Consider the following 27,137-nt stretch of genomic DNA (forward strand, 5'->3'; position numbering starts at 1 on the left):
TCCATCAAGGCCCACTTAGGAAAACACAGATCATTTGCATACCTTACTCTGCTTTAATCTCTTAACTGTCACCACACATTGAAGACTCTCTCTTAAAACCTATAAATGCTCTATGCATATCTTATATCATTAATAATTTCCCAAATCTGAGTAACAGTTACTAGTTAATGTTTATCCTATCCATCAAGGCCCTCTTAGGAAAACACAGATCATTTGCATGCAAATTATTTTTCTTCTGTTATTCAAAACCCCTTTTTTCTTTAATATCTTTTTTACATTTACTTTTAATTCTTTAAAGCTGGAGAAACAGTTCAAGTGTATTTACCTGTACAAGCAGGTCCTGGCAGAAAAAACACAAACTAATAAGCATAAAATCGCTTACCGTTTTTTATTGTGGCCACATATTTGTGTTTTCTCTCCAGTCCAGCATGCACAGCAACACCAGTCCTGCTCCTTTCCAGCCCACCCAGAGGGACGCCAAATGTAGTGGTTTTCTTGGTTTTTCTCTTACTAAATCAAACTCAGTCTGGAGGTTATGAATATCAGAAGAATATACTTTATTGTCGACAACAAAGGAGAACTTTCAGGAGACCCCCAGTAGCATCTCTGTCTGAAAAATTCTGACTCACTCAAATTCTAGCCTGTTTAAATAGTCTTCTACACCAGTTTTTTTCTTTGTTCTCCATATATTACACAAATTCCACCTAGGTTAACCCCTGACCTCAATTTCCACCTAGGTTAACCCCTGACCCAAACCTGGTAACTATATAACTTATCCAGTTCTTGTGATATGGTAATTCTTCTAATGGTATGCAAGTCTACAAGCAGATTATATACATACACTTTGAATATATATATTAACTTCACACTTTAAAGAGTATAAAATCCACCTCACAAACTACTCATTCTAAGACAACTATGCCTTGGGCTAAATGACTTGGCTTCAAGTACGATGCCACACGATTCAGAAATGAAGGTACAGACTGCACAAACAGATAAACGACATGATGCATCTCATTTCACCACAACTAAAGGCAGCGACAAAAAAAAAGTCAAGCTCTCACGATGATGACATTTCTCATGCAACCCTTTAGCAAGCCTACATAGTATTTATGCCTAAAAGTCACTGCATGGGTAAATAAGAAACAAGCAACACACACACACACACACACACACACACACACACACACATATATATATATATATATATATATATCCATGGGCCACTGTAAAGTAATATGGTTCTGTCATAACGTTTTGAATGAAAATCTGCATTTGGATAAGACACCTTTAGTATAGTTTTGATTTTAAGGCATAATAAAGATCAAATGCAAGTACGAGTGGATTTACATTGAAAATTTCAAACGCATCAAGTAAACCATGTGCTAAGGAAATTTCAAACCATTTGGAACGCACAGAGACGAGCTTTTGTGCAAAAATGAACTTAAAGGTGCCTTTAAAAAAGTGTCAAAGTACTTTTGAAAACAAAAAAGCAAACCCCCAATAGGTGGCAGCAAGAGGCCGCTTTATTTGAGTAAAGCATTGAACGATTCATTCAGCCAAAGAAGCCAATAGGATGAACGGACAGTTGAATCAATCCCTGAATCATCGACTCACCCGAGTCTTCTTGGCGAAGGCCTGAATCGTTCGTGCAGGGAAACGTCGCTGTGTATTATTCAGAGATGGCCAACTGTTCTGCTGTTTATTTTATTATACTTATCGCAATGATTTTACTACTACTATCAATAAAATTAATATTAATAATGATAATATTGCCGGAAGTTGTACAGCGCATGCGTCACGTGTTCATCATCAGCATCCATGACAACCGTCCTGTGGGTGTTGTTTGAATCTCGCTGTGTCGATTGGCATCTGATCTCTGCGTCCTCCGTGACAATTTTTCCAGATTATCGATATTATTGATCGTTGGATACGTCGATTGATCGCCTGCTGTTCCCATCACTCAGGTTTGACCCTTTTTATTACGCTGTGCTTTGTGTTTGTGTTCAGTATGTCTTGTGTTCACTACAGGTTCCAGAGTCGACTCACCTACGACTCGCTCCAGTTTGAAGGCCTCAACATCAGCGCGGGGGAGCTGAAGCGGCAGATCATGAGGAGCAAGAGGCTGAAGTTCTGCCAGCTGAAGATCAGCAACGCCCAGACTGATGAAGGTGAGTTGAGGAAAAGACACTTCAACTGTTCTACGCTTACATTAGATGCGTTATATCAGACACTTCTGGAAGCTGTAAGGTGGTGCTGATGCTGACATGTAGGGATGTTTTGGCTGTTTTAAAAGGCTAATGGCTCTCAAAGTATACCGTGCTCCATAATTATGTGCTGATTCTGATTTTATTTTGCTGTCAGAATACACAGATGATGCTCTCATCCCTAAAAACACGTCGGTCATCATCAGACGGATCCCTGCGGCGGGACTGAAGTCCTCAAACAGAAGATTTGTTGGGTAAGTGCTGTGAAATGAGCACACGCGTCCTCTGTTAGATGTTATATGAAGACTCCTGGTCTGTCCCTGGTGTTTTAGTCACACAAGCTCCTTTGTTTTGCAGACATCAAGCTGGACGCTGGCGTGAACCTTCACCTAGAGCTGATCCTTCACTCCTCTCACTGGAGCAGTTGTTGAAGGTATTGAACAAATGAATAGCACAATAGCAAAACGCAATGTAAAGCACACAATATACGCACACGCACTCAGCTTCTTAGGGAGATTTGAGATTGTTTGAAGGGTTGAGGGTGAAAAAGATTCAAATGTGCAAATGCCTGTGAAACAGACTGAGAATCTGGCTGAGGCAAAGGCGTCAGAGGAGGACAAGCTGAAAGCGGTGATGTACCAGTCCAGCCTGTGCTACTACTCCAGCAGGTGAGCGTTCAGACACTGACAGGTTTGCTTTGTGAGAGATGTCTGAGCTGATTCTCATGGTTCTGATGTTCACTAGTGAGGCCATGAGGCTGCTTGGGATCCCGGGACACCACATTAGGCACTGCCCCACTAATGTGGTAACTGGGTTTTCCAAGCTCACGGTTGCTGTGAACTTGAGCTCTTGTCCTCATCAGTCAGATTGTTTGCTCAGAGTTTGACTGTCACTCCTCAATTCACAGGGCAGCCGCTCCGCGCCGCACAAGCGCATCCGGAAGAGCACAGGGATTCCCCGCAGCTTCCTGTTGGAGGTGGACGACCCAGACCGAAAGGGAGTCATGATAGACGGCAGCGGCAGATACGTCATTCCCATCATAGACGCGTGAGTAAACTGTACTTGGCATAGCCGCATGTTCTAGTGTTTGTCCAAATCTCACATGATGTCTGCTTGTGTGTGTTTGCGCTCGATCTGTTCAGTGAGGCCTATGCTGCTGAGAAGAGAAAGAGGCCGTCCTTCTCCTGCCAGACCGAGCCTTTGCCCTCCTCGTCCTCAGCAGGTGCGGCATCTTCGGTCCGGGACGCCGGAGGGAAACGGTCCCGCTCCCCATCTTCACCAGAGACGCGCGGCGACCAGAAGAGACCACGTCGCTGAGAGACCTTCATCCAAGAGACCTGGAGCCGACGTGTAAATATTGTACATAGTTTATTAATAAAAGATAATAAAGATTATAGCCGCATGAACTGTGTGGACTGGTTAACCTTCACTCCAGCAGTGCAACACACACATACACACACACACACACAAACACACACACGAATGAATTCATAAACACAATATCATGAAGTTTTGCTTTAATTTAGGAAAAGAGAAACTCTTCTGGGCTAAAATCTGATGGGTTTTTTTCAGCGTTCTTACTTCAGTCTTTAATGTCAGGTGATCCTTCAAATGTCAGTGTAAAGTGTTGAGTACACTATTAGTGCTCAGTCGTGTTTTTCATAGTTACCAGTGCCGATGGAGTTTTTTTTTTAGAGCGTCATATTCTGCTGGAAAAGTTTCATTTTAATGGTAATATGCCATGAGCGGAGGTGTATGAGTAACTTCACAAGTTGACCATAGTCTAGAGCGATGACATGCTCATCTACTCCCAGAACCTGGCAGAACGAAATGTTGCAGCTCGTCCGGTCTTCAATGATGAGCCCAAAAGAGGCCACTTCACAGAGCCGGCCCAAGGCTTAAGAGAACTGAGAGGCAGGACAAGATGGCGGGCTGGACTTGGTTAACTTTAGATTTTACACAAATCTCATTGTTTTGTTTTTCACCTAAAATAGTAATTAAAACATCCAAGATGTGTTTTGCCTCATCAAAATGTGGAATTTGATCAGCAAACTACTCATTCTAAGACAACTATGCCTTGGGCTAAATGACTTGGCTTCAAGTACGATGCCACACGATTCAGAAATGAAGGTACAGACTGCACAAACAGATAAACGACATGATGCATCTCATTTCACCACAACTAAAGGCAGCGACAAAAAAAAAGTCAAGCTCTCACGATGATGACATTTCTCATGCAACCCTTTAGCAAGCCTACATAGTATTTATGCCTAAAAGTCACTGCATGGGTAAATAAGAAACAAGCAACACACACACACACATATATATATATATATATATATATATATATATATCCATGGGCCACTGTAAAGTAATATGGTTCTGTCATAACGTTTTGAATGAAAATCTGCATTTGGATAAGACACCTTTAGTATAGTTTTGATTTTAAGGCATAATAAAGATCAAATGCAAGTACGAGTGGATTTACATTGAAAATTTCAAACGCATCAAGAAAACCATGTGCTAAGGAAATTTCAAACCATTTGGAACGCACAGAGACGAGCTTTTGTGCAAAAATGAACTTAAAGGTGCCTTTAAAAAAGTGTCAAAGTACTTTTGAAAACAAAAAAGCAAACCCCCAATAGGTGGCAGCAAGAGGCCGCTTTATTTGAGTAAAGCATTGAACGATTCATTCAGCCAAAGAAGCCAATAGGATGAACGGACAGTTGAATCAATCCCTGAATCATCGACTCACCCGAGTCTTCTTGGCGAAGGCCTGAATCGTTCGTGCAGGGAAACGTCGCTGTGTATTATTCAGAGATGGCCAACTGTTCTGCTGTTTATTTTATTATACTTATCGCAATGATTTTACTACTACTATCAATAAAATTAATATTAATAATGATAATATTGCCGGAAGTTGTACAGCGCATGCGTCACGTGTTCATCATCAGCATCCATGACAACCGTCCTGTGGCTGTTGTTTGAATCTCGCTGTGTCGATTGGCATCTGATCTCTGCGTCCTCCGTGACAATTTTTCCAGATTATCGATATTATTGATCGTTGGATACGTCGATTGATCGCCTGCTGTTCCCATCACTCAGGTTTGACCCTTTTTATTACGCTGTGCTTTGTGTTTGTGTTCAGTATGTCTTGTGTTCACTACAGGTTCCAGAGTCGACTCACCTACGACTCGCTCCAGTTTGAAGGCCTCAACATCAGCGCGGGGGAGCTGAAGCGGCAGATCATGAGGAGCAAGAGGCTGAAGTTCTGCCAGCTGAAGATCAGCAACGCCCAGACTGATGAAGGTGAGTTGAGGAAAAGACACTTCAACTGTTCTACGCTAACATTAGATGCGTTACATCAGACACTTCTGGAAGCTGTAAGGTGGTGCTGATGCTGACATGTAGGGATGTTTTGGCTGTTTTAAAAGGCTAATGGCTCTCAAAGTATACCGTGCTCCATAATTATGTGCTGATTCTGATTTTATTTTGCTGTCAGAATACACAGATGATGCTCTCATCCCTAAAAACACGTCGGTCATCATCAGACGGATCCCTGCGGCGGGACTGAAGTCCTCAAACAGAAGATTTGTTGGGTGAGTGCTGTGAAATGAGCACACGCGTCCTCTGTTAGATGTTATATGAAGACTCCTGGTCTGTCCCTGGTGTTTTAGTCACACAAGCTCCTTTGTTTTGCAGACATCAAGCTGGACGCTGGCGTGAACCTTCACCTAGAGCTGATCCTTCACTCCTCTCACTGGAGCAGTTGTTGAAGGTATTGAACAAATGAATAGCACAATAGCAATGTAAAGCACACAATATACGCACACGCACTCAGCTTCTTAGGGAGATTTGAGATTGTTTGAAGGGTTGAGGGTGAAAAAGATTCAAATGTGCAAATGCCTGTGAAACAGACTGAGAATCTGGCTGAGGCAAAGGCGTCAGAGGAGGACAAGCTGAAAGCGGTGATGTACCAGTCCAGCCTGTGCTACTACTCCAGCAGGTGAGCGTTCAGACACTGACAGGTTTGCTTTGTGAGAGATGTCTGAGCTGATTCTCATGGTTCTGATGTTCACTAGTGAGGCCATGAGGCTGCTTGGGATCCCGGGACACCACATTAGGCACTGCCCCACTAATGTGGTAACTGGGTTTTCCAAGCTCACGGTTGCTGTGAACTTGAGCTCTTGTCCTCATCAGTCAGATTGTTTGCTCCGAGTTTGACTGTCACTCCTCAATTCACAGGGCAGCCGCTCCGCGCCCCACAAGCGCATCCGGAAGAGCACAGGGATTCCCCGCAGCTTCCTGTTGGAGGTGGACGACCCAGACCGAAAGGGAGTCATGATAGACGGCAGCGGCCGATACGTCATTCCCATCATAGACGCGTGAGTAAACTGTACTTGGCATAGCCGCATGTTCTAGTGTTTGTCCAAATCTCACATGATGTCTGCTTGTGTGTGTTTGCGCTCGATCTGTTCAGTGAGGCCTATGCTGCTGAGAAGAGAAAGAGGCCGTCCTTCTCCTGCCAGACCGAGCCTTTGCCCTCCTCGTCCTCAGCAGGTGCGGCATCTTCGGTCCGGGACGCCGGAGGGAAACGGTCCCGCTCCCCATCTTCACCAGAGACGCGCGGCGACCAGAAGAGACCACGTCGCTGAGAGACCTTCATCCAAGAGACCTGGAGCCGACGTGTAAATATTGTACATAGTTTATTAATAAAAGATAATAAAGATTATAGCCGCATGAACTGTGTGGACTGGTTAACCTTCACTCCAGCAGTGCAACACACACATACACACACACACACACACACACACACACACACACACACACGAATGAATTCATAAACACAATATCATGAAGTTTTGCTTTAATTTAGGAAAAGAGAAACTCTTCTGGGCTAAAATCTGATGGGTTTTTTCAGCGTTCTTACTTCAGTCTTTAATGTCAGGTGATCCTTCAAATGTCAGTGTAAAGTGTTGAGTACACTATTAGTGCTCAGTCGTGTTTTTCATAGTTACCAGTGCCGATGGAGTTTTTTGAAGCGTCATATTCTGCTGGAAACGTTTCATTTGAATGGTAATGTCCCATAAGCGGAGGTCTTGTGAGTAACTTCACAAGTCGGTCAAAGTCTACACCGGTGACAAGCTCATCTACTCCCAGAACCTGCTACTCTCTACCTACACGTTGTCAGCTGATGTTTCAAAACCTCAACACTCGCATACAGAACAGCCTCAGCGTCTGCACCACTTATCGGCACTAGCTGCAAGTCTACACCCCCTCTGTCCAGAAGTGAGCACAGCCTCTTGGTACCATCCCAGCAAGCATTTTTTTGGGGTGTTTAAAGGTGCCAACTGACCATCAAAAGTAAAAATGACTCATTTTATCTCATCCCAACAGGGAAACCACCAACAATAAAGAATGAGTTACTATCTGGTGTCATGGCTTTGCAATTAAAACAAGTTTAGTTATAATGGAGGTCATTGGGGGCAAAAAACAGCCACTTGAACAATATGAACAATACATAAGGGTTAAAAGTCTAATAGACGGCTTGGTTAAAACCAGGCTAAATCTAGGCTGTCAGTGAGTGTGCACCCCTAACCCCGCCTCTCACAGTGACCTCACTAGCTCCGCTGAGTGCTTTGTGTCTCAGATTGCATGCAAGTCTGCAGCCAGATACTGCTGGAAGCTAGTCATCAAATACACAGGAACGAATGACTACACGTGTCAATCTGTCTATTAAACTATCTAATCTGTCTAGTCAGTCTTTTATTATCTTTTATATGCAAAAATATTCATTCATAAAAACATATGTATATATGAACACTGGGTCAAATAGGGTCCGTGCATTTTAAATCTAATAACAAAATTAACCCAATGTTGGTTTTGTCCATATTTAAATGAACGTGTGTAAACGCACGCTTTGATCAAACCTTTTATTCCCCTTGATGATATTGTGCTTTTTTTTCCCCTCAATGCCCTCCAAAGTTTCAATGTTTGGCCGTGTCTGCCATATCTGTTTTGTTTAAAAAAAAAAAAAGGAATGCATCGGTTCCTGCATGTAGAATTCAGAAATCTCATGGCATTGAAAGAAAACTGGCAGCAGTTGAGTGCCGAGGTCAAAGGTCAGATGAGCAGGCATCACACCTGATAAACACCTGGGGCAACTGTACAGTAAAAAAAAAAAAAAACAACAAGATTAAGAAATATTGCTTTAATTTGAGAGAGACAAAAAAAACTCTTCCGTGTTAAAATTTGATGTTCCTCCAGCGTTCTTACGTCAGTCTTTAATGTCAGGTGATCCTTCAAATGTCAGTGTAAATTGTTGAGTGTACCATTAGTGCTCAGTCGTGTTTTTCATAGTTACCAGTGCCGATGGAGTTTTTTTTTTTAGAGCGTCATATTCTGCTGGAAAAGTTTCATTTTAATGGTAATATGCCATGAGCGGAGGTGTATGAGTAACTTCACAAGTTGACCATAGTCTAGAGCGATGACATGCTCATCTACTCCCAGAACCTGGCAGAACGAAATGTTGCAGCTCGTCCGGTCTTCAATGATGAGCCCAAAAGAGGCCACTTCACAGAGCCGGCCCAAGGCTTAAGAGAACTGAGAGGCAGGACAAGATGGCGGGCTGGACTTGGTTAACTTTAGATTTTACACAAATCTCATTGTTTTGTTTTTCACCTAAAATAGTAATTAAAACATCCAAGATGTGTTTTGCCTCATCAAAATGTGGAATTTGATCAGCAAACTACTCATTCTAAGACAACTATGCCTTGGGCTAAATGACTTGGCTTCAAGTACGATGCCACACGATTCAGAAATGAAGGTACAGACTGCACAAACAGATAAACGACATGATGCATCTCATTTCACCACAACTAAAGGCAGCGACAAAAAAAAAGTCAAGCTCTCACGATGATGACATTTCTCATGCAACCCTTTAGCAAGCCTACATAGTATTTATGCCTAAAAGTCACTGCATGGGTAAATAAGAAACAAGCAACACACACACACACACATATATATATATATCCATGGGCCACTGTAAAGTAATATGGTTCTGTCATAACGTTTTGAATGAAAATCTGCATTTGGATAAGACACCTTTAGTATAGTTTTGATTTTAAGGCATAATAAAGATCAAATGCAAGTACGAGTGGATTTACATTGAAAATTTCAAACGCATCAAGAAAACCATGTGCTAAGGAAATTTCAAACCATTTGGAACGCACAGAGACGAGCTTTTGTGCAAAAATGAACTTAAAGGTGCCTTTAAAAAAGTGTCAAAGTACTTTTGAAAACAAAAAAGCAAACCCCCAATAGGTGGCAGCAAGAGGCCGCTTTATTTGAGTAAAGCATTGAACGATTCATTCAGCCAAAGAAGCCAATAGGATGAACGGACAGTTGAATCAATCCCTGAATCATCGACTCACCCGAGTCTTCTTGGCGAAGGCCTGAATCGTTCGTGCAGGGAAACGTCGCTGTGTATTATTCAGAGATGGCCAACTGTTCTGCTGTTTATTTTATTATACTTATCGCAATGATTTTACTACTACTATCAATAAAATTAATATTAATAATGATAATATTGCCGGAAGTTGTACAGCGCATGCGTCACGTGTTCATCATCAGCATCCATGACAACCGTCCTGTGGCTGTTGTTTGAATCTCGCTGTGTCGATTGGCATCTGATCTCTGCGTCCTCCGTGACAATTTTTCCAGATTATCGATATTATTGATCGTTGGATACGTCGATTGATCGCCTGCTGTTCCCATCACTCAGGTTTGACCCTTTTTATTACGCTGTGCTTTGTGTTTGTGTTCAGTATGTCTTGTGTTCACTACAGGTTCCAGAGTCGACTCACCTACGACTCGCTCCAGTTTGAAGGCCTCAACATCAGCGCGGGGGAGCTGAAGCGGCAGATCATGAGGAGCAAGAGGCTGAAGTTCTGCCAGCTGAAGATCAGCAACGCCCAGACTGATGAAGGTGAGTTGAGGAAAAGACACTTCAACTGTTCTACGCTAACATTAGATGCGTTACATCAGACACTTCTGGAAGCTGTAAGGTGGTGCTGATGCTGACATGTAGGGATGTTTTGGCTGTTTTAAAAGGCTAATGGCTCTCAAAGTATACCGTGCTCCATAATTATGTGCTGATTCTGATTTTATTTTGCTGTCAGAATACACAGATGATGCTCTCATCCCTAAAAACACGTCGGTCATCATCAGACGGATCCCTGCGGCGGGACTGAAGTCCTCAAACAGAAGATTTGTTGGGTAAGTGCTGTGAAATGAGCACACGCGTCCTCTGTTAGATGTTATATGAAGACTCCTGGTCTGTCCCTGGTGTTTTAGTCACACAAGCTCCTTTGTTTTGCAGACATCAAGCTGGACGCTGGCGTGAACCTTCACCTAGAGCTGATCCTTCACTCCTCTCACTGGAGCAGTTGTTGAAGGTATTGAACAAATGAATAGCACAATAGCAATGTAAAGCACACAATATACGCACACGCACTCAGCTTCTTAGGGAGATTTGAGATTGTTTGAAGGGTTGAGGGTGAAAAAGATTCAAATGTGCAAATGCCTGTGAAACAGACTGAGAATCTGGCTGAGGCAAAGGCGTCAGAGGAGGACAAGCTGAAAGCGGTGATGTACCAGTCCAGCCTGTGCTACTACTCCAGCAGGTGAGCGTTCAGACACTGACAGGTTTGCTTTGTGAGAGATGTCTGAGCTGATTCTCATGGTTCTGATGTTCACTAGTGAGGCCATGAGGCTGCTTGGGATCCCGGGACACCACATTAGGCACTGCCCCACTAATGTGGTAACTGGGTTTTCCAAGCTCACGGTTGCTGTGAACTTGAGCTCTTGTCCTCATCAGTCAGATTGTTTGCTCAGAGTTTGACTGTCACTCCTCAATTCACAGGGCAGCCGCTCCGCGCCGCACAAGCGCATCCGGAAGAGCACAGGGATTCCCCGCAGCTTCCTGTTGGAGGTGGACGACCCAGACCGAAAGGGAGTCATGATAGACGGCAGCGGCCGATACGTCATTCCCATCATAGACGCGTGAGTAAACTGTACTTGGCATAGCCGCATGTTCTAGTGTTTGTCCAAATCTCACATGATGTCTGCTTGTGTGTGTTTGCGCTCGATCTGTTCAGTGAGGCCTATGCTGCTGAGAAGAGAAAGAGGCCGTCCTTCTCCTGCCAGACCGAGCCTTTGCCCTCCTCGTCCTCAGCAGGTGCGGCATCTTCGGTCCGGGACGCCGGAGGGAAACGGTCCCGCTCCCCATCTTCACCAGAGACGCGCGGCGACCAGAAGAGACCACGTCGCTGAGAGACCTTCATCCAAGAGACCTGGAGCCGACGTGTAAATATTGTACATAGTTTATTAATAAAAGATAATAAAGATTATAGCCGCATGAACTGTGTGGACTGGTTAACCTTCACTCCAGCAGTGCAACACACACATACACACACACACACACACACACACACACACACACACACACACGAATGAATTCATAAACACAATATCATGAAGTTTTGCTTTAATTTAGGAAAAGAGAAACTCTTCTGGGCTAAAATCTGATGGGTTTTTTTCAGCGTTCTTACTTCAGTCTTTAATGTCAGGTGATCCTTCAAATGTCAGTGTAAAGTGTTGAGTACACTATTAGTGCTCAGTCGTGTTTTTCATAGTTACCAGTGCCGATGGAGTTTTTTGAAGCGTCATATTCTGCTGGAAACGTTTCATTTGAATGGTAATGTCCCATAAGCGGAGGTCTTGTGAGTAACTTCACAAGTCGGTCAAAGTCTACACCGGTGACAAGCTCATCTACTCCCAGAACCTGCTACTCTCTACCTACACGTTGTCAGCTGATGTTTCAAAACCTCAACACTCGCATACAGAACAGCCTCAGCGTCTGCACCACTTATCGGCACTAGCTGCAAGTCTACACCCCCTCTGTCCAGAAGTGAGCACAGCCTCTTGGTACCATCCCAGCAAGCATTTTTTTGGGGTGTTTAAAGGTGCCAACTGACCATCAAAAGTAAAAATGACTCATTTTATCTCATCCCAACAGGGAAACCACCAACAATAAAGAATGAGTTACTATCTGGTGTCATGGCTTTGCAATTAAAACAAGTTTAGTTATAATGGAGGTCATTGGGGGCAAAAAACAGCCACTTGAACAATATGAACAATACATAAGGGTTAAAAGTCTAATAGACGGCTTGGTTAAAACCAGGCTAAATCTAGGCTGTCAGTGAGTGTGCACCCCTAACCCCGCCTCTCACAGTGACCTCACTAGCTCCGCTGAGTGCTTTGTGTCTCAGATTGCATGCAAGTCTGCAGCCAGATACTGCTGGAAGCTAGTCATCAAATACACAGGAACGAATGACTACACGTGTCAATCTGTCTATTAAACTATCTAATCTGTCTAGTCAGTCTTTTATTATCTTTTATATGCAAAAATATTCATTCATAAAAACATATGTATATATGAACACTGGGTCAAATAGGGTCCGTGCATTTTAAATCTAATAACAAAATTAACCCAATGTTGGTTTTGTCCATATTTAAATGAACGTGTGTAAACGCACGCTTTGATCAAACCTTTTATTCCCCTTGATGATATTGTGCTTTTTTTTCCCCTCAATGCCCTCCAAAGTTTCAATGTTTGGCCGTGTCTGCCATATCTGTTTTGTTTAAAAAAAAAAAAAGGAATGCATCGGTTCCTGCATGTAGAATTCAGAAATCTCATGGCATTGAAAGAAAACTGGCAGCAGTTGAGTGCCGAGGTCAAAGGTCAGATGAGCAGGCATCACACCTGATAAACACCTGGGGCAACTGTACAGTAAAAAAAAAAAAAAAACAACAAGATTAAGAAATATTGCTTTAATTTGAGAGAGACAAAAAAAACTCTTCCGTGTTAAAATTTGATGTTCCTCCAGCGTTCTTACGTCAGTCTTTAATGTCAGGTGATCCTTCAAATGTCAGTGTAAATTGTTGAGTGTACCATTAGTGCTCAGTCGTGTTTTTCATAGTTACCAGTGCCGATGGAGTTTTTTTTTTTTAGAGCGTCATATTCTGCTGGAAAAGTTTCATTTTAATGGTAATATGCCATGAGCGGAGGTGTATGAGTAACTTCACAAGTTGACCATAGTCTAGAGCGATGACATGCTCATCTACTCCCAGAACCTGGCAGAACGAAATGTTGCAGCTCGTCCGGTCTTCAATGATGAGCCCAAAAGAGGCCACTTCACAGAGCCGGCCCAAGGCTTAAGAGAACTGAGAGGCAGGACAAGATGGCGGGCTGGACTTGGTTAACTTTAGATTTTACACAAATCTCATTGTTTTGTTTTTCACCTAAAATAGTAATTAAAACATCCAAGATGTGTTTTGCCTCATCAAAATGTGGAATTTGATCAGCAAACTACTCATTCTAAGACAACTATGCCTTGGGCTAAATGACTTGGCTTCAAGTACGATGCCACACGATTCAGAAATGAAGGTACAGACTGCACAAACAGATAAACGACATGATGCATCTCATTTCACCACAACTAAAGGCAGCGACAAAAAAAAAGTCAAGCTCTCACGATGATGACATTTCTCATGCAACCCTTTAGCAAGCCTACATAGTATTTATGCCTAAAAGTCACTGCATGGGTAAATAAGAAACAAGCAACACACACACACACACATATATATATATATCCATGGGCCACTGTAAAGTAATATGGTTCTGTCATAACGTTTTGAATGAAAATCTGCATTTGGATAAGACACCTTTAGTATAGTTTTGATTTTAAGGCATAATAAAGATCAAATGCAAGTACGAGTGGATTTACATTGAAAATTTCAAACGCATCAAGAAAACCATGTGCTAAGGAAATTTCAAACCATTTGGAACGCACAGAGACGAGCTTTTGTGCACAAATGAACTTAAAGGTGCCTTTAAAAAAGTGTCAAAGTACTTTTGAAAACAAAAAAGCAAACCCCCAATAGGTGGCAGCAAGAGGCCGCTTTATTTGAGTAAAGCATTGAACGATTCATTCAGCCAAAGAAGCCAATAGGATGAACGGACAGTTGAATCAATCCCTGAATCATCGACTCACCCGAGTCTTCTTGGCGAAGGCCTGAATCGTTCGTGCAGGGAAACGTCGCTGTGTATTATTCAGAGATGGCCAACTGTTCTGCTGTTTATTTTATTATACTTATCGCAATGATTTTACTACTACTATCAATAAAATTAATATTAATAATGATAATATTGCCGGAAGTTGTACAGCGCATGCGTCACGTGTTCATCATCAGCATCCATGACAACCGTCCTGTGGGTGTTGTTTGAATCTCGCTGTGTCGATTGGCATCTGATCTCTGCGTCCTCCGTGACAATTTTTCCAGATTATCGATATTATTGATCGTTGGATACGTCGATTGATCGCCTGCTGTTCCCATCACTCAGGTTTGACCCTTTTTATTACGCTGTGCTTTGTGTTTGTGTTCAGTATGTCTTGTGTTCACTACAGGTTCCAGAGTCGACTCACCTACGACTCGCTCCAGTTTGAAGGCCTCAACATCAGCGCGGGGGAGCTGAAGCGGCAGATCATGAGGAGCAAGAGGCTGAAGTTCTGCCAGCTGAAGATCAGCAACGCCCAGACTGATGAAGGTGAGTTGAGGAAAAGACACTTCAACTGTTCTACGCTAACATTAGATGCGTTACATCAGACACTTCTGGAAGCTGTAAGGTGGTGCTGATGCTGACATGTAGGGATGTTTTGGCTGTTTTAAAAGGCTAATGGCTCTCAAAGTATACCGTGCTCCATAATTATGTGCTGATTCTGATTTTATTTTGCTGTCAGAATACACAGATGATGCTCTCATCCCTAAAAACACGTCGGTCATCATCAGACGGATCCCTGCGGCGGGACTGAAGTCCTCAAACAGAAGATTTGTTGGGTAAGTGCTGTGAAATGAGCACACGCGTCCTCTGTTAGATGTTATATGAAGACTCCTGGTCTGTCCCTGGTGTTTTAGTCACACAAGCTCCTTTGTTTTGCAGACATCAAGCTGGACGCTGGCGTGAACCTTCACCTAGAGCTGATCCTTCACTCCTCTCACTGGAGCAGTTGTTGAAGGTATTGAACAAATGAATAGCACAATAGCAATGTAAAGCACACAATATACGCACACGCACTCAGCTTCTTAGGGAGATTTGAGATTGTTTGAAGGGTTGAGGGTGAAAAAGATTCAAATGTGCAAATGCCTGTGAAACAGACTGAGAATCTGGCTGAGGCAAAGGCGTCAGAGGAGGACAAGCTGAAAGCGGTGATGTACCAGTCCAGCCTGTGCTACTACTCCAGCAGGTGAGCGTTCAGACACTGACAGGTTTGCTTTGTGAGAGATGTCTGAGCTGATTCTCATGGTTCTGATGTTCACTAGTGAGGCCATGAGGCTGCTTGGGATCCCGGGACACCACATTAGGCACTGCCCCACTAATGTGGTAACTGGGTTTTCCAAGCTCACGGTTGCTGTGAACTTGAGCTCTTGTCCTCATCAGTCAGATTGTTTGCTCAGAGTTTGACTGTCACTCCTCAATTCACAGGGCAGCCGCTCCGCGCCGCACAAGCGCATCCGGAAGAGCACAGGGATTCCCCGCAGCTTCCTGTTGGAGGTGGACGACCCAGACCGAAAGGGAGTCATGATAGACGGCAGCGGCCGATACGTCATTCCCATCATAGACGCGTGAGTAAACTGTACTTGGCATAGCCGCATGTTCTAGTGTTTGTCCAAATCTCACATGATGTCTGCTTGTGTGTGTTTGCGCTCGATCTGTTCAGTGAGGCCTATGCTGCTGAGAAGAGAAAGAGGCCGTCCTTCTCCTGCCAGACCGAGCCTTTGCCCTCCTCGTCCTCAGCAGGTGCGGCATCTTCGGTCCGGGACGCCGGAGGGAAACGGTCCCGCTCCCCATCTTCACCAGAGACGCGCGGCGACCAGAAGAGACCACGTCGCTGAGAGACCTTCATCCAAGAGACCTGGAGCCGACGTGTAAATATTGTACATAGTTTATTAATAAAAGATAATAAAGATTATAGCCGCATGAACTGTGTGGACTGGTTAACCTTCACTCCAGCAGTGCAACACACACACACACACACACACACACACACACACACACGAATGAATTCATAAACACAATATCATGAAGTTTTGCTTTAATTTAGGAAAAGAGAAACTCTTCTGGGCTAAAATCTGATGGGTTTTTTTCAGCGTTCTTACTTCAGTCTTTAATGTCAGGTGATCCTTCAAATGTCAGTGTAAAGTGTTGAGTACACTATTAGTGCTCAGTCGTGTTTTTCATAGTTACCAGTGCCGATGGAGTTTTTTGAAGCGTCATATTCTGCTGGAAACGTTTCATTTGAATGGTAATGTCCCATAAGCGGAGGTCTTGTGAGTAACTTCACAAGTCGGTCAAAGTCTACACCGGTGACAAGCTCATCTACTCCCAGAACCTGCTACTCTCTACCTACACGTTGTCAGCTGATGTTTCAAAACCTCAACACTCGCATACAGAACAGCCTCAGCGTCTGCACCACTTATCGGCACTAGCTGCAAGTCTACACCCCCTCTGTCCAGAAGTGAGCACAGCCTCTTGGTACCATCCCAGCAAGCATTTTTTTGGGGTGTTTAAAGGTGCCAACTGACCATCAAAAGTAAAAATGACTCATTTTATCTCATCCCAACAGGGAAACCACCAACAATAAAGAATGAGTTACTATCTGGTGTCATGGCTTTGCAATTAAAACAAGTTTAGTTATAATGGAGGTCATTGGGGGCAAAAAACAGCCACTTGAACAATATGAACAATACATAAGGGTTAAAAGTCTAATAGACGGCTTGGTTAAAACCAGGCTAAATCTAGGCTGTCAGTGAGTGTGCACCCCTAACCCCGCCTCTCACAGTGACCTCACTAGCTCCGCTGAGTGCTTTGTGTCTCAGATTGCATGCAAGTCTGCAGCCAGATACTGCTGGAAGCTAGTCATCAAATACACAGGAACGAATGACTACACGTGTCAATCTGTCTATTAAACTATCTAATCTGTCTAGTCAGTCTTTTATTATCTTTTATATGCAAAAATATTCATTCATAAAAACATATGTATATATGAACACTGGGTCAAATAGGGTCCGTGCATTTTAAATCTAATAACAAAATTAACCCAATGTTGGTTTTGTCCATATTTAAATGAACGTGTGTAAACGCACGCTTTGATCAAACCTTTTATTCCCCTTGATGATATTGTGCTTTTTTTTCCCCTCAATGCCCTCCAAAGTTTCAATGTTTGGCCGTGTCTGCCATATCTGTTTTGTTTAAAAAAAAAAAAAGGAATGCATCGGTTCCTGCATGTAGAATTCAGAAATCTCATGGCATTGAAAGAAAACTGGCAGCAGTTGAGTGCCGAGGTCAAAGGTCAGATGAGCAGGCATCACACCTGATAAACACCTGGGGCAACTGTACAGTAAAAAAAAAAAAAAAACAACAAGATTAAGAAATATTGCTTTAATTTGAGAGAGACAAAAAAAACTCTTCCGTGTTAAAATTTGATGTTCCTCCAGCGTTCTTACGTCAGTCTTTAATGTCAGGTGATCCTTCAAATGTCAGTGTAAATTGTTGAGTGTACCATTAGTGCTCAGTCGTGTTTTTCATAGTTACCAGTGCCGATGGAGTTTTTTTTTTTTAGAGCGTCATATTCTGCTGGAAAAGTTTCATTTTAATGGTAATATGCCATGAGCGGAGGTGTATGAGTAACTTCACAAGTTGACCATAGTCTAGAGCGATGACATGCTCATCTACTCCCAGAACCTGGCAGAACGAAATGTTGCAGCTCGTCCGGTCTTCAATGATGAGCCCAAAAGAGGCCACTTCACAGAGCCGGCCCAAGGCTTAAGAGAACTGAGAGGCAGGACAAGATGGCGGGCTGGACTTGGTTAACTTTAGATTTTACACAAATCTCATTGTTTTGTTTTTCACCTAAAATAGTAATTAAAACATCCAAGATGTGTTTTGCCTCATCAAAATGTGGAATTTGATCAGCAAACTACTCATTCTAAGACAACTATGCCTTGGGCTAAATGACTTGGCTTCAAGTACGATGCCACACGATTCAGAAATGAAGGTACAGACTGCACAAACAGATAAACGACATGATGCATCTCATTTCACCACAACTAAAGGCAGCGACAAAAAAAAAGTCAAGCTCTCACGATGATGACATTTCTCATGCAACCCTTTAGCAAGCCTACATAGTATTTATGCCTAAAAGTCACTGCATGGGTAAATAAGAAACAAGCAACACACACACACACACATATATATATATATCCATGGGCCACTGTAAAGTAATATGGTTCTGTCATAACGTTTTGAATGAAAATCTGCATTTGGATAAGACACCTTTAGTATAGTTTTGATTTTAAGGCATAATAAAGATCAAATGCAAGTACGAGTGGATTTACATTGAAAATTTCAAACGCATCAAGAAAACCATGTGCTAAGGAAATTTCAAACCATTTGGAACGCACAGAGACGAGCTTTTGTGCAAAAATGAACTTAAAGGTGCCTTTAAAAAAGTGTCAAAGTACTTTTGAAAACAAAAAAGCAAACCCCCAATAGGTGGCAGCAAGAGGCCGCTTTATTTGAGTAAAGCATTGAACGATTCATTCAGCCAAAGAAGCCAATAGGATGAACGGACAGTTGAATCAATCCCTGAATCATCAGGTGCGTTCGACTTCATGCAGCGCTGCGCAGATCGATCGAAATCTGTCTTAAAGCGGTGCATGCTGGTTAGAAATCTTGTCCGGATTGATGCTGCGCCGACGCCATGTGACTGTCACATGTGGCATCAAAGTACCGCGACAGCGCTCCGAGATCAGACGGCAAACTCAGACCGTGCAGCTTCTGAAGATCGACTGCAGGAGCTCTGATGACGACACCGATATTACACGATTGGCCGAGTTCACCACATGACAACAAACACGTGTATTTCGGGTTTATAATTGGACAAATTTCAATTCAAAAGTTTCAAAACAAACAATTCACTTTTCACACCCTCTCTATCCTGTACACATCTTGCTTATTAAAAGACTACAAATATTTTACTACAGTAATCATCTTTTGTTAAATAATCTGGTTATAAAGGTTAGCTTGTTTGCGCAGGTTTATTTTTAACTTTTTTATACAGACTATTTACTGCATTCATCCCCATGAACTATTTTATTAAATAATTATAAAATGGTTTTATTATTATAATATAAATATCTATTTTATTTCCTGTCTAGCAGTTTAAAGGCTACCTGCTCTTTCTTGGAAACTTCTACATAGCTCACTTATTTTACCTTTTGTTCTTTTCAACACAATCTTTTTGAATTAAAATGCTTTTTTGAAAATTCATTCATTATCCAAAATGATGTCATTTATTAAGACCTAATCAAAACACCTTGTTTTGCTTTCTACATTGGAAATTTTCCTATCTATAAATGTACATATATGTAAACCCTTTTTTAGCATATTCAAACAAGAAGTATTAGCCTAAAGGTTGATGTTTAACTCCTAGAATTTATGCGTATTGCTTTGTATTTAATAGACCTGTTCGTTTTTATGTTTATATTAACCTCTCATTTCCTCTTATTTCTCTCATGCATTTGTTATATATTTTATTCATAATTCTCTCTTATTGTTTAAAAAGGAACAACAGTTTGTAGAAACTGTATTCTGTTTTATTTGTAAATGTTTTGTTGTTATAAATTAAAATAACAAAAAAATTATGATGACGCCATGTAATCGGTCATCATGACTGCAGCAACTTTGAGTCCCGAAGTGTCCAGCTGTCCGTCTTGACGGCTCCGTTTTCAACTTCTCCCCCGCCTGCGCTCGGCTAATCTCGTTGATCACCGGCTGCAGCTGAGCTTCATGTCGAACGCACCTATTGACTCACCCGAGTCTTCTTGGCGAAGGCCTGAATCGTTCGTGCAGGGAAACGTCGCTGTGTATTATTCAGAGATGGCCAACTGTTCTGCTGTTTATTTTATTATACTTATCGCAATGATTTTACTACTACTATCAATAAAATTAATATTAATAATGATAATATTGCCGGAAGTTGTACAGCGCATGCGTCACGTGTTCATCATCAGCATCCATGACAACCGTCCTGTGGCTGTTGTTTGAATCTCGCTGTGTCGATTGGCATCTGATCTCTGCGTCCTCCGTGACAATTTTTCCAGATTATCGATATTATTGATCGTTGGATACGTCGATTGATCGCCTGCTGTTCCCATCACTCAGGTTTGACCCTTTTTATTACGCTGTGCTTTGTGTTTGTGTTCAGTATGTCTTGTGTTCACTACAGGTTCCAGAGTCGACTCACCTACGACTCGCTCCAGTTTGAAGGCCTCAACATCAGCGCGGGGGAGCTGAAGCGGCAGATCATGAGGAGCAAGAGGCTGAAGTTCTGCCAGCTGAAGATCAGCAACGCCCAGACTGATGAAGGTGAGTTGAGGAAAAGACACTTCAACTGTTCTACGCTAACATTAGATGCGTTACATCAGACACTTCTGGAAGCTGTAAGGTGGTGCTGATGCTGACATGTAGGGATGTTTTGGCTGTTTTAAAAGGCTAATGGCTCTCAAAGTATACCGTGCTCCATAATTATGTGCTGATTCTGATTTTATTTTGCTGTCAGAATACACAGATGATGCTCTCATCCCTAAAAACACGTCGGTCATCATCAGACGGATCCCTGCGGCGGGACTGAAGTCCTCAAACAGAAGATTTGTTGGGTAAGTGCTGTGAAATGAGCACACGCGTCCTCTGTTAGATGTTATATGAAGACTCCTGGTCTGTCCCTGGTGTTTTAGTCACACAAGCTCCTTTGTTTTGCAGACATCAAGCTGGACGCTGGCGTGAACCTTCACCTAGAGCTGATCCTTCACTCCTCTCACTGGAGCAGTTGTTGAAGGTATTGAACAAATGAATAGCACAATAGCAATGTAAAGCACACAATATACGCACACGCACTCAGCTTCTTAGGGAGATTTGAGATTGTTTGAAGGGTTGAGGGTGAAAAAGATTCAAATGTGCAAATGCCTGTGAAACAGACTGAGAATCTGGCTGAGGCAAAGGCGTCAGAGGAGGACAAGCTGAAAGCGGTGATGTACCAGTCCAGCCTGTGCTACTACTCCAGCAGGTGAGCGTTCAGACACTGACAGGTTTGCTTTGTGAGAGATGTCTGAGCTGATTCTCATGGTTCTGATGTTCACTAGTGAGGCCATGAGGCTGCTTGGGATCCCGGGACACCACATTAGGCACTGCCCCACTAATGTGGTAACTGGGTTTTCCAAGCTCACGGTTGCTGTGAACTTGAGCTCTTGTCCTCATCAGTCAGATTGTTTGCTCAGAGTTTGACTGTCACTCCTCAATTCACAGGGCAGCCGCTCCGCGCCGCACAAGCGCATCCGGAAGAGCACAGGGATTCCCCGCAGCTTCCTGTTGGAGGTGGACGACCCAGACCGAAAGGGAGTCATGATAGACGGCAGCGGCCGATACGTCATTCCCATCATAGACGCGTGAGTAAACTGTACTTGGCATAGCCGCATGTTCTAGTGTTTGTCCAAATCTCACATGATGTCTGCTTGTGTGTGTTTGCGCTCGATCTGTTCAGTGAGGCCTATGCTGCTGAGAAGAGAAAGAGGCCGTCCTTCTCCTGCCAGACCGAGCCTTTGCCCTCCTCGTCCTCAGCAGGTGCGGCATCTTCGGTCCGGGACGCCGGAGGGAAACGGTCCCGCTCCCCATCTTCACCAGAGACGCGCGGCGACCAGAAGAGACCACGTCGCTGAGAGACCTTCATCCAAGAGACCTGGAGCCGACGTGTAAATATTGTACATAGTTTATTAATAAAAGATAATAAAGATTATAGCCGCATGAACTGTGTGGACTGGTTAACCTTCACTCCAGCAGTGCAACACACACACACACACACACACACACACACACACACACGAATGAATTCATAAACACAATATCATGAAGTTTTGCTTTAATTTAGGAAAAGAGAAACTCTTCTGGGCTAAAATCTGATGGGTTTTTTTCAGCGTTCTTACTTCAGTCTTTAATGTCAGGTGATCCTTCAAATGTCAGTGTAAAGTGTTGAGTACACTATTAGTGCTCAGTCGTGTTTTTCATAGTTACCAGTGCCGATGGAGTTTTTTGAAGCGTCATATTCTGCTGGAAACGTTTCATTTGAATGGTAATGTCCCATAAGCGGAGGTCTTGTGAGTAACTTCACAAGTCGGTCAAAGTCTACACCGGTGACAAGCTCATCTACTCCCAGAACCTGCTACTCTCTACCTACACGTTGTCAGCTGATGTTTCAAAACCTCAACACTCGCATACAGAACAGCCTCAGCGTCTGCACCACTTATCGGCACTAGCTGCAAGTCTACACCCCCTCTGTCCAGAAGTGAGCACAGCCTCTTGGTACCATCCCAGCAAGCATTTTTTTGGGGTGTTTAAAGGTGCCAACTGACCATCAAAAGTAAAAATGACTCATTTTATCTCATCCCAACAGGGAAACCACCAACAATAAAGAATGAGTTACTATCTGGTGTCATGGCTTTGCAATTAAAACAAGTTTAGTTATAATGGAGGTCATTGGGGGCAAAAAACAGCCACTTGAACAATATGAACAATACATAAGGGTTAAAAGTCTAATAGACGGCTTGGTTAAAACCAGGCTAAATCTAGGCTGTCAGTGAGTGTGCACCCCTAACCCCGCCTCTCACAGTGACCTCACTAGCTCCGCTGAGTGCTTTGTGTCTCAGATTGCATGCAAGTCTGCAGCCAGATACTGCTGGAAGCTAGTCATCAAATACACAGGAACGAATGACTACACGTGTCAATCTGTCTATTAAACTATCTAATCTGTCTAGTCAGTCTTTTATTATCTTTTATATGCAAAAATATTCATTCATAAAAACATATGTATATATGAACACTGGGTCAAATAGGGTCCGTGCATTTTAAATCTAATAACAAAATTAACCCAATGTTGGTTTTGTCCATATTTAAATGAACGTGTGTAAACGCACGCTTTGATCAAACCTTTTATTCCCCTTGATGATATTGTGCTTTTTTTTCCCCTCAATGCCCTCCAAAGTTTCAATGTTTGGCCGTGTCTGCCATATCTGTTTTGTTTAAAAAAAAAAAAAGGAATGCATCGGTTCCTGCATGTAGAATTCAGAAATCTCATGGCATTGAAAGAAAACTGGCAGCAGTTGAGTGCCGAGGTCAAAGGTCAGATGAGCAGGCATCACACCTGATAAACACCTGGGGCAACTGTACAGTAAAAAAAAAAAAAAACAACAAGATTAAGAAATATTGCTTTAATTTGAGAGAGACAAAAAAAACTCTTCCGTGTTAAAATTTGATGTTCCTCCAGCGTTCTTACGTCAGTCTTTAATGTCAGGTGATCCTTCAAATGTCAGTGTAAATTGTTGAGTGTACCATTAGTGCTCAGTCGTGTTTTTCATAGTTACCAGTGCCGATGGAGTTTTTTTTTTTTAGAGCGTCATATTCTGCTGGAAAAGTTTCATTTTAATGGTAATATGCCATGAGCGGAGGTGTATGAGTAACTTCACAAGTTGACCATAGTCTAGAGCGATGACATGCTCATCTACTCCCAGAACCTGGCAGAACGAAATGTTGCAGCTCGTCCGGTCTTCAATGATGAGCCCAAAAGAGGCCACTTCACAGAGCCGGCCCAAGGCTTAAGAGAACTGAGAGGCAGGACAAGATGGCGGGCTGGACTTGGTTAACTTTAGATTTTACACAAATCTCATTGTTTTGTTTTTCACCTAAAATAGTAATTAAAACATCCAAGATGTGTTTTGCCTCATCAAAATGTGGAATTTGATCAGCAAACTACTCATTCTAAGACAACTATGCCTTGGGCTAAATTACTTGGCTTCAAGTACGATGCCACACGATTCAGAAATGAAGGTACAGACTGCACAAACAGATAAACGACATGATGCATCTCATTTCACCACAACTAAAGGCAGCGACAAAAAAAAAGTCAAGCTCTCACGATGATGACATTTCTCATGCAACCCTTTAGCAAGCCTACATAGTATTTATGCCTAAAAGTCACTGCATGGGTAAATAAGAAACAAGCAACACACACACACACATATATATATATATATATATATATATATATATATATATATATATATCCATGGGCCACTGTAAAGTAATATGGTTCTGTCATAACGTTTTGAATGAAAATCTGCATTTGGATAAGACACCTTTAGTATAGTTTTGATTTTAAGGCATAATAAAGATCAAATGCAAGTACGAGTGGATTTACATTGAAAATTTCAAACGCATCAAGAAAACCATGTGCTAAGGAAATTTCAAACCATTTGGAACGCACAGAGACGAGCTTTTGTGCACAAATGAACTTAAAGGTGCCTTTAAAAAAGTGTCAAAGTACTTTTGAAAACAAAAAAGCAAACCCCCAATAGGTGGCAGCAAGAGGCCGCTTTATTTGAGTAAAGCATTGAACGATTCATTCAGCCAAAGAAGCCAATAGGATGAACGGACAGTTGAATCAATCCCTGAATCATCGACTCACCCGAGTCTTCTTGGCGAAGGCCTGAATCGTTCGTGCAGGGAAACGTCGCTGTGTATTATTCAGAGATGGCCAACTGTTCTGCTGTTTATTTTATTATACTTATCGCAATGATTTTACTACTACTATCAATAAAATTAATATTAATAATGATAATATTGCCGGAAGTTGTACAGCGCATGCGTCACGTGTTCATCATCAGCATCCATGACAACCGTCCTGTGGCTGTTGTTTGAATCTCGCTGTGTCGATTGGCATCTGATCTCTGCGTCCTCCGTGACAATTTTTCCAGATTATCGATATTATTGATCGTTGGATACGTCGATTGATCGCCTGCTGTTCCCATCACTCAGGTTTGACCCTTTTTATTACGCTGTGCTTTGTGTTTGTGTTCAGTATGTCTTGTGTTCACTACAGGTTCCAGAGTCGACTCACCTACGACTCGCTCCAGTTTGAAGGCCTCAACATCAGCGCGGGGGAGCTGAAGCGGCAGATCATGAGGAGCAAGAGGCTGAAGTTCTGCCAGCTGAAGATCAGCAACGCCCAGACTGATGAAGGTGAGTTGAGGAAAAGACACTTCAACTGTTCTACGCTAACATTAGATGCGTTACATCAGACACTTCTGGAAGCTGTAAGGTGGTGCTGATGCTGACATGTAGGGATGTTTTGGCTGTTTTAAAAGGCTAATGGCTCTCAAAGTATACCGTGCTCCATAATTATGTGCTGATTCTGATTTTATTTTGCTGTCAGAATACACAGATGATGCTCTCATCCCTAAAAACACGTCGGTCATCATCAGACGGATCCCTGCGGCGGGACTGAAGTCCTCAAACAGAAGATTTGTTGGGTAAGTGCTGTGAAATGAGCACACGCGTCCTCTGTTAGATGTTATATGAAGACTCCTGGTCTGTCCCTGGTGTTTTAGTCACACAAGCTCCTTTGTTTTGCAGACATCAAGCTGGACGCTGGCGTGAACCTTCACCTAGAGCTGATCCTTCACTCCTCTCACTGGAGCAGTTGTTGAAGGTATTGAACAAATGAATAGCACAATAGCAATGTAAAGCACACAATATACGCACACGCACTCAGCTTCTTAGGGAGATTTGAGATTGTTTGAAGGGTTGAGGGTGAAAAAGATTCAAATGTGCAAATGCCTGTGAAACAGACTGAGAATCTGGCTGAGGCAAAGGCGTCAGAGGAGGACAAGCTGAAAGCGGTGATGTACCAGTCCAGCCTGTGCTACTACTCCAGCAGGTGAGCGTTCAGACACTGACAGGTTTGCTTTGTGAGAGATGTCTGAGCTGATTCTCATGGTTCTGATGTTCACTAGTGAGGCCATGAGGCTGCTTGGGATCCCGGGACACCACATTAGGCACTGCCCCACTAATGTGGTAACTGGGTTTTCCAAGCTCACGGTTGCTGTGAACTTGAGCTCTTGTCCTCATCAGTCAGATTGTTTGCTCAGAGTTTGACTGTCACTCCTCAATTCACAGGGCAGCCGCTCCGCGCCGCACAAGCGCATCCGGAAGAGCACAGGGATTCCCCGCAGCTTCCTGTTGGAGGTGGACGACCCAGACCGAAAGGGAGTCATGATAGACGGCAGCGGCCGATACGTCATTCCCATCATAGACGCGTGAGTAAACTGTACTTGGCATAGCCGCATGTTCTAGTGTTTGTCCAAATCTCACATGATGTCTGCTTGTGTGTGTTTGCGCTCGATCTGTTCAGTGAGGCCTATGCTGCTGAGAAGAGAAAGAGGCCGTCCTTCTCCTGCCAGACCGAGCCTTTGCCCTCCTCGTCCTCAGCAGGTGCGGCATCTTCGGTCCGGGACGCCGGAGGGAAACGGTCCCGCTCCCCATCTTCACCAGAGACGCGCGGCGACCAGAAGAGACCACGTCGCTGAGAGACCTTCATCCAAGAGACCTGGAGCCGACGTGTAAATATTGTACATAGTTTATTAATAAAAATAATAAAGATTATAGCCGCATGAACTGTGTGGACTGGTTAACCTTCACTCCAGCAGTGCAACACACACATACACACACACACACACACACACACACGAATGAATTCATAAACACAATATCATGAAGTTTTGCTTTAATTTAGGAAAAGAGAAACTCTTCTGGGCTAAAATCTGATGGGTTTTTTTCAGCGTTCTTACTTCAGTCTTTAATGTCAGGTGATCCTTCAAATGTCAGTGTAAAGTGTTGAGTACACTATTAGTGCTCAGTCGTGT

At 43.0% G+C, this 27,137-nt stretch overlaps 6 protein-coding genes across 14 annotated transcripts; all 6 read left to right on the forward strand.

Annotated features, from left to right (window-relative positions):
* The first annotated feature begins 1,220 nt into the window (after positions 1-1,220).
* LOC141375697 (E3 ubiquitin-protein ligase RBBP6-like) lies at positions 1,221-3,618 on the forward strand. Of its 2 annotated transcripts, XM_073910571.1 has the most exons (7): positions 1,227-2,171; positions 2,365-2,461; positions 2,565-2,640; positions 2,787-2,875; positions 2,952-3,012; positions 3,115-3,254; positions 3,350-3,611. In XM_073910571.1, the coding sequence occupies exons 1-7, from the start codon at positions 2,012-2,014 to the stop codon at positions 3,522-3,524; spliced, it is 798 nt and encodes a 265-aa protein (XP_073766672.1). In that variant the 5' UTR covers positions 1,227-2,011; the 3' UTR covers positions 3,525-3,611. The 2 variants fall into 2 exon arrangements, with proteins under 2 accessions (XP_073766673.1, XP_073766672.1); XM_073910572.1 differs by lacking the exon at positions 2,952-3,012 and having other exon boundaries at positions 1,221-2,171; positions 3,350-3,618.
* Positions 3,619-3,911: 293 nt separating this feature from the next.
* Positions 3,912-6,949, forward strand: LOC141375534 (E3 ubiquitin-protein ligase RBBP6-like). Of its 2 annotated transcripts, XM_073909926.1 has the most exons (7): positions 4,965-5,516; positions 5,710-5,806; positions 5,910-5,985; positions 6,125-6,213; positions 6,290-6,350; positions 6,453-6,592; positions 6,688-6,946. In XM_073909926.1, exons 1-7 carry the CDS (start codon positions 5,357-5,359, stop codon positions 6,860-6,862), a joined length of 798 nt encoding a protein of 265 aa, XP_073766027.1. In that variant the 5' UTR covers positions 4,965-5,356; the 3' UTR covers positions 6,863-6,946. The 2 variants fall into 2 exon arrangements, with proteins under 2 accessions (XP_073766028.1, XP_073766027.1); XM_073909927.1 differs by lacking the exon at positions 6,290-6,350 and having other exon boundaries at positions 3,912-5,516; positions 6,688-6,949.
* Positions 6,950-9,243: 2,294 nt separating this feature from the next.
* On the forward strand, positions 9,244-11,625 carry LOC141375535 (E3 ubiquitin-protein ligase RBBP6-like). Of its 2 annotated transcripts, XM_073909928.1 has the most exons (7): positions 9,262-10,194; positions 10,388-10,484; positions 10,588-10,663; positions 10,803-10,891; positions 10,968-11,028; positions 11,131-11,270; positions 11,366-11,625. In XM_073909928.1, exons 1-7 carry the CDS (start codon positions 10,035-10,037, stop codon positions 11,538-11,540), a joined length of 798 nt encoding a protein of 265 aa, XP_073766029.1. In that variant the 5' UTR covers positions 9,262-10,034; the 3' UTR covers positions 11,541-11,625. The 2 variants fall into 2 exon arrangements, with proteins under 2 accessions (XP_073766030.1, XP_073766029.1); XM_073909929.1 differs by lacking the exon at positions 10,968-11,028 and having other exon boundaries at positions 9,244-10,194.
* A 2,114-nt stretch (positions 11,626-13,739) lies between these two features.
* LOC141375536 (E3 ubiquitin-protein ligase RBBP6-like) lies at positions 13,740-16,306 on the forward strand. 3 transcript variants are annotated; one of them, XM_073909930.1, is made up of 7 exons: positions 14,260-14,877; positions 15,071-15,167; positions 15,271-15,346; positions 15,486-15,574; positions 15,651-15,711; positions 15,814-15,953; positions 16,049-16,306. In XM_073909930.1, the coding sequence occupies exons 1-7, from the start codon at positions 14,718-14,720 to the stop codon at positions 16,221-16,223; spliced, it is 798 nt and encodes a 265-aa protein (XP_073766031.1). In that variant the 5' UTR covers positions 14,260-14,717; the 3' UTR covers positions 16,224-16,306. The 3 variants fall into 3 exon arrangements, with proteins under 3 accessions (XP_073766032.1, XP_073766031.1, XP_073766033.1); XM_073909932.1 differs by having other exon boundaries at positions 14,507-14,975; XM_073909931.1 differs by lacking the exon at positions 15,651-15,711 and having other exon boundaries at positions 13,740-14,877.
* Positions 16,307-19,548: 3,242 nt separating this feature from the next.
* Positions 19,549-22,197, forward strand: LOC141375537 (E3 ubiquitin-protein ligase RBBP6-like). 2 transcript variants are annotated; one of them, XM_073909933.1, is made up of 7 exons: positions 20,197-20,757; positions 20,951-21,047; positions 21,151-21,226; positions 21,366-21,454; positions 21,531-21,591; positions 21,694-21,833; positions 21,929-22,190. In XM_073909933.1, the coding sequence occupies exons 1-7, from the start codon at positions 20,598-20,600 to the stop codon at positions 22,101-22,103; spliced, it is 798 nt and encodes a 265-aa protein (XP_073766034.1). In that variant the 5' UTR covers positions 20,197-20,597; the 3' UTR covers positions 22,104-22,190. The 2 variants fall into 2 exon arrangements, with proteins under 2 accessions (XP_073766035.1, XP_073766034.1); XM_073909934.1 differs by lacking the exon at positions 21,531-21,591 and having other exon boundaries at positions 19,549-20,757; positions 21,929-22,197.
* Positions 22,198-24,576: 2,379 nt separating this feature from the next.
* On the forward strand, positions 24,577-26,872 carry LOC141375538 (E3 ubiquitin-protein ligase RBBP6-like). Of its 3 annotated transcripts, none has more exons than XM_073909935.1 (7): positions 24,914-25,455; positions 25,649-25,745; positions 25,849-25,924; positions 26,064-26,152; positions 26,229-26,289; positions 26,392-26,531; positions 26,627-26,872. In XM_073909935.1, the coding sequence occupies exons 1-7, from the start codon at positions 25,296-25,298 to the stop codon at positions 26,799-26,801; spliced, it is 798 nt and encodes a 265-aa protein (XP_073766036.1). In that variant the 5' UTR covers positions 24,914-25,295; the 3' UTR covers positions 26,802-26,872. The 3 variants fall into 3 exon arrangements, with proteins under 3 accessions (XP_073766037.1, XP_073766036.1, XP_073766038.1); XM_073909937.1 differs by having other exon boundaries at positions 25,093-25,553; XM_073909936.1 differs by lacking the exon at positions 26,229-26,289 and having other exon boundaries at positions 24,577-25,455.
* Positions 26,873-27,137: the final 265 nt, after the last annotated feature.

The sequence above is a fragment of the Danio rerio genome, chromosome 8 (genome assembly GCF_049306965.1).
Source record: "Danio rerio strain Tuebingen ecotype United States chromosome 8, GRCz12tu, whole genome shotgun sequence".
Lineage (NCBI taxonomy): Eukaryota > Metazoa > Chordata > Actinopteri > Cypriniformes > Danionidae > Danio > Danio rerio.